The 2,942-nt window shown below is 34.6% G+C and overlaps 1 protein-coding gene across 1 annotated transcript; it reads left to right on the top strand.

The window, feature by feature from the left end:
* Positions 1-417: 417 nt before the first annotated feature.
* Positions 418-2,656, top strand: LOC136065463 (cuscuta receptor 1-like; the record flags this gene model as incomplete). The annotated part of the gene is given in 2 exon segments (XM_065768661.1): positions 418-1,563; positions 1,566-2,656. Coding segments are annotated over 2 exon segments (2,208 nt in total), but the record flags the coding sequence as incomplete, so codon positions are not given.
* Between the last annotated feature and the right edge of the window lie 286 nt (positions 2,657-2,942).

Here is a 2,942-nt window from a genome sequence, read left to right as displayed (position 1 = left end):
TATTTCTTTATATATAACAGAAACAGAGTAACCAATTTGAACAACAATATTCAATCCCAAATCATCAGCCAATACAAACATGACAAGTGGCTGGTAGCTTAACACTTTATTTACAAACTACAATATAAAACTACTAAACTAAACTAATATCTACAAGTACAGATATCTACAAGATTACAAGATATTTAATAGAACTTAATGGAACTTTACCCATTCAAGGTAAGAGTCTACTTTGAAATCGAACTTTTCAAGTTGTTAGTTCAACTTGAATGTACAGCAATTGATTATTCACTTTTTCAAGATGTAGAAATTAATTATTTTGATCCTGTATACTAATTCACTTGTTTTGCTGATTCCTATGGTATAAGATTTTAGGATAGACAGAACTAATTAATCAAATTGCTTTTGACATAATTGTGTGCACTGAAGAAACTTGAGGAGTTTGATCTTGGTGGTAATAACTTTGAAGGGATCCTTCCTCCATGCTTAGCCAATTTGACATCTCTTAGGTTGTTAGATATATCTCACAACCGGTTCAATGGAAACTTGTCATCATCTTTAATAGCGAACTTGACATTCCTTGAGTATATTGATCTGAGTTATAATCTTTTTGAAGGTTTATTCTCCTTTAGCTTATTTGCTAATCTGTCCAAGCTTAAGGTGATTCAAATTTTGAGTGACAAGAACAAACTTGACATAGAGATTGAGAATTCCAATAGGGACCCTATGTTTCAATTACAGGTCCTAGTAATGTCTAATTGCAATCTGAACAAGCCCACTAGTACCATCCCTAAGTTTCTCTTTTACCAGCATGAATTGGAAGTAGTGGCTCTCTCTCACAGTAAGTTGAAAGGAAACTTCCCCATTTGGTTACTAAAAAACAATACGAGACTAAAATTGCTAAATCTTTGGAATAATTATTTGGATTGTCAATTTCATTTGCCTCCAGATAATTGCAAGAATCTTACTTGGTTGGGTGTCTCAGGCAATCACTTAGATGGGCAACTTCAAGAAAATATCGGCAAGGTTATTACAAACTTGGAATATCTAAATTTGTCCCAAAATAATTTTGAAGGTAATCTTCCATCCTCCATTGGTGACATAAGTAATTTGCAGAGATTGGACTTGACCTTCAATAGTTTTTCTGGACAGGTACCAATGGAATTGGTTACCAATTGCACTTCATTGAAAATTTTGAGGTTATCTAATAATAACTTTCATGGTGAATTTTTCTCAAAGCACTTCAGCCAATCCTTTTTTTCATTGGAATTAAACAATAATCATTTCACAGGTACTCTTCCAAAGGCACCCTTAAGCTTTTGTATCCTCGATATTAGCAACAATCACATGTTAGGTATAATCCCCTTATGGATGGGAAACGATATTGTGACATTATCGGGGATTATTGACCTTAGTAACAACTTTTTCGAAGGTCAACTTCCATGTGGACTAGGTTCATTTGAAATGATAAACCTTTCTCATAATTTGCTTTCGGGGTTGTTACCTTCTTGCTTGAATCAACAGAATGTAAAGCATCTAATTTTACGAGGGAACAATCTCACAAGAATATCATTACGAAAGTTGTTCTCAATTCATTATCTCTTTTAACATTGGACATTAGAGATAACAGATTTTTTGGTAGCATCCCTGAAGAGGTTGATAGACTTTCCAACTTAAGAGTACTTCTGTTGAGTGGCAACCATTTCAGTGGTATGATTCCAAAGAAGCTGTGTCAGTTAGAGAAGATAGGTATAATGGATCTTTCCAGGAACTATTTTTCTGGGACAATACCATACTGCTTTCGTAAAATAACTTTTGGGCAGATAGCTACTAGTGAATTTGTTTACATAAATGATGCTTCTTTTTCTGCTTATGGTTTTTCCCTCCCATATAAATCACTTCTAAACAACGACCATCAAATTCAAGGGACAGAGTTTGGGTTCAAGAAACAAGTTGAGATTGACTTTTTGACGAAGTATAGGTCGAACTTGTACATGGGTCTCATCCTTGATATAATGTCTGCATTGGATATGTCATTCAACCAGCTAATAGGTGGAATCCCACTAGAGCTAGGACAACTATCTTCAATTCATTCACTAAACTTGTCTCACAATCAATTGACAGGTCCCATTCCGAAAACATTCTCAAATTTGACTCAGTTGGAGAGCTTAGACCTTTCTTACAACAATTTGAGTGGAGAAATTCCTTCAACGTTGATTGCTTTGAACTTTCTGGAAATTTTCAGTGGGACTCGCAACAACTTATCAGGTAAAGTTCCAGACTTTAATGCACAATTTGGAACATTTGACAAGAACGGCTACAGAGGAAATCCATTTCTTTGTGGTCCACCACTAGAGAAACGTTGCATCATGTTAGATGAATCACCTTCATCACCAAGACAGTATTCAAATGCAAGCGACGAAAAATGGTATGAAGTGGATCCTGTTGTCTTCTATACAAGTCTATCTGTATCTTATATTATTTTCTTTTTGGGTGTAGTTAGTGTTCTTTGTATTAATCCTCACTGGCAACAACGATGCTTTAACCTGGTTGAGGATTGTATGTACTGGTGTTATAATTTAGCTGTAAACACCCTGAAAGGGGTGTCGAGCTGTTTGTGTCATTAGATTTACTCAATTTCTACTGAAATCATTTGTGGTAGTATTAATAAATTTATGTTGGTGGGCTGGATTGGAATTAATCTACTATCTTCTTTCAAACTTCTACTATGTGGAGCTCCTGTTATTCAAGCTTGGCAAACCAACTCTTGCATGGTCCTATATATCTACCAGATCTAAAGGGCTTTTGAATCCTAGCTTAAAGTAAAATGACGTAATATTAATAGAAGATGTTATTTTTATGTCCAACTCTCCAGGAGATTCAAAACCATTTATTATACAGATTTCGAGTATGCATATTTTAATAATGAATATTTACAAATT

Source organism: Quercus suber, unplaced genomic scaffold, assembly GCF_002906115.3.
Source record: "Quercus suber isolate HL8 unplaced genomic scaffold, Cork oak 2.0 scaffold_983, whole genome shotgun sequence".
In the NCBI taxonomy this organism is placed as follows: Eukaryota; Viridiplantae; Streptophyta; class Magnoliopsida; order Fagales; family Fagaceae; genus Quercus; species Quercus suber.
Note: the sequence above shows the minus strand (reverse complement) of the source record. Positions and strands in the feature narration are given on the sequence as shown.